The 2,500-nt window shown below is 40.0% G+C and overlaps 1 protein-coding gene across 2 annotated transcripts in view; it reads right to left on the bottom strand.

Annotated features, from left to right (window-relative positions):
• LOC125044782 (probable 2-oxoglutarate dehydrogenase E1 component DHKTD1, mitochondrial) overlaps nucleotides 1–2,500 on the bottom strand; it is a gene marked incomplete at its 5' end in the record, with an annotated part of 28,416 nt that overhangs the window by 6,440 nt on the left and 19,476 nt on the right. For both annotated transcript variants that reach the window (XM_047641730.1, XM_047641729.1), the window contains 4 exon segments: nucleotides 1–60; nucleotides 987–1,189; nucleotides 1,493–1,789; nucleotides 2,127–2,247. The exon segment at nucleotides 1–60 is cut by the window's left edge and continues 61 nt beyond it. In XM_047641730.1, the coding sequence (XP_047497686.1) occupies nucleotides 1–60; nucleotides 987–1,189; nucleotides 1,493–1,789; nucleotides 2,127–2,247 (681 nt within the window).

Consider the following 2,500-nt stretch of genomic DNA (forward strand, 5'->3'; position numbering starts at 1 on the left):
CAACCGCAGCAGAATCTTGGGCCCGGCAACGATCAAAGGCTTCCGAAAGTTTCGTAGTTGCTGTTGGTCAGTTGAGATATTTTTTACAGCATGGAGACTGAAGATGTGAAAACTAAAAGGTCAAAAAGCTACAATGTGGTTTACCATATGGAACGAGAGACTGTTTCTTCTGACAGATCATTGCAATCATCCCCTTTTCTTCATATTTTACTGCTTCAATAAGCATTGTAGATAATAGGACAGTTTACATAAAATCCACATTATGATTACCACGACAAATCTCATACATAATTTTTATTCCCAAAATGCAGGGAAGCAAATTTCTTTTTAATTTACTTGAATATATGCAAAACTGTGAATAGTGCTCACATCACATGACACAATAGGATAATATTATGTGAGTTTGGAACAAATGGCCATTACGCCAATGCCAACAGGTTCTTTACACACCATACAGAACCATGCTCTGGCAACTACACACAGCTATTCAAGGGAAAAATCAGAAGCACAGGAAACATGATTTGCATACTCTCTATGCCTTTGGTTGCATATACAAATGTCAAGTGAATGAGGCTCAAAAGTGAAATTAAGCCATCTTTTGAGAGACTGCAGCTCCTCAATTACTTTCATGGTGGCCAAAAAACTGAACAACTGTTTAGCGCAAACAATGTAGAGTGGGTTCAGAGTGCTTGGTATTGGTGTACAACCCATTGGAAAGGAGTCCAGTTATGCAGTGGCATACATGTTAGCAATAGAATGTTATCCACTGTGTGTGGGTGAAGTTTCCTCCTTGTAAATCTTTCACATTAATCAAAAGACAACCTAAAATCTTAAAACCAAATTTGCTTACAATAGTATCTCTCATGTGATGTGAATGAATTACCCAAAGAAATGGGAACAAGGACAAACTACCATGACTTTTAACTCTAGTGAGGTCAAGCATTATTAAATTAATCCTCCATACACAAATCCCCTGTGTAACTGACCTGTCTCCTGAGCAAGTGGAAGTACTGAGCAGGAGTCGTTGGATTGACAATCCCCCAGTTAACATCTTCTCCATCTGGCTGGTCTTCTTTTGAGTCACAGTTCTGCAGGAATCTCTCAATGTGGCACGACGAGTGTTCTGGTCCCGCTCCATCATAGCCATGGGGTAGGATCATCATCAGACCACTCTGGGTCAGCCACTTTGCTGTTGGGAATGGATTTGATCACCGACTTAATATGAATGAATATCAATGGAACCAGTAGCTTATGATAAAATTCTCACTGATTAACTGGTATTCATCCCATATGTTAAATGGGCATAGGAACAATTCCTCGAAGTAAGTTTACAATTCCAAAAAGCAAATTTCCAAATTACAAAAAAAGGAAAAAGCTGTCATACCTCCGAAAGGCTCTATTTTCAAGCACTGAAAAAGGCAATAAGAAAAGCGAAGGATTGGGAAGAGTGACAGGGCAAGAGGAGAGGAGGAGGGTGAGAAGAATCACCTACCTTCCCCACTGGAGACAAAGGTATCGATCATGATCTGCGCGCCATTGTAGAAGTCCCCAAACTGTGCTTCCCAGATGCACAGGGTGTTGGGGCTTTCCAGGGACACCCCATACTCAAAGCCCAACACAGCTTCCTCTGAAAGGATGCTGTTCACAACCTCCAGGTGGGTGCTCTGGTCTTTGCTCATGTGGTTTAGAGGGATGTGCATTGCATCATCCACCTGGTCAACGAACATGCAATGCCGCTGGGAGAAGGTTCCTCGGCCAACGTCCTGTCCACTAATGCGGATGTTGTGGCCTGACAGTGCCAGTTAAAATAAGTTAATAATCTGAATTTGCTTCTAGACTAAACTATGTGTAAACAAAATCAATAAAACAAAGCTACAGTGGACACTGCATTTATACATGCACTCCCACCATTAAAATGAGCAGTAAAATTCACTTTAAATTCAAATGTCACTGTGATATTACAGAAGAATACTTTCTCACTCTCTTTCTCATTCTCATTTCTATTATGTGTGTGCCTGTGAAAGTAGGTGTCTTAGAGCATGTGTGTATCTGTCAGTGGATATGTCAGCATTTCTCTTTCTTTCTTCTCTAACTTGTGCTCACCATTTCTCTGTGGGAAAACTTGCCTTGATTTAGCAATGTGGCAAATGCTAAGGCTTCTGCTGTTGCCCAGTCCAGCCCAGTTCCTTCCATTAGCTTTTTCAAACGTGTCTCTACATGAGTCTTCTTGAGGTGTGGGTGGATATTCTGAAGAAAATTAAAATCAAAACAATATAAATTGAATAAAAACAATGAATAAAACAAGAATAGTGAGTAAATATAATCAAAAGCTTGAAGAGGACCCAAAGACCATCTCAAACCCTCTACACAAGAAATTCAAAACAGTCACAATTACAGGACATGATTTCTAATCACACTGATGAGTCTTCTTTGCATAATATCTTGCTCTATCCCTATATTCAATCACAGAGGAAAAAGAGCTACTACACAATTAAAACAA

Source organism: Penaeus chinensis, chromosome 36, assembly GCF_019202785.1.
Source record: "Penaeus chinensis breed Huanghai No. 1 chromosome 36, ASM1920278v2, whole genome shotgun sequence".
NCBI lineage: Eukaryota > Metazoa > Arthropoda > Malacostraca > Decapoda > Penaeidae > Penaeus > Penaeus chinensis.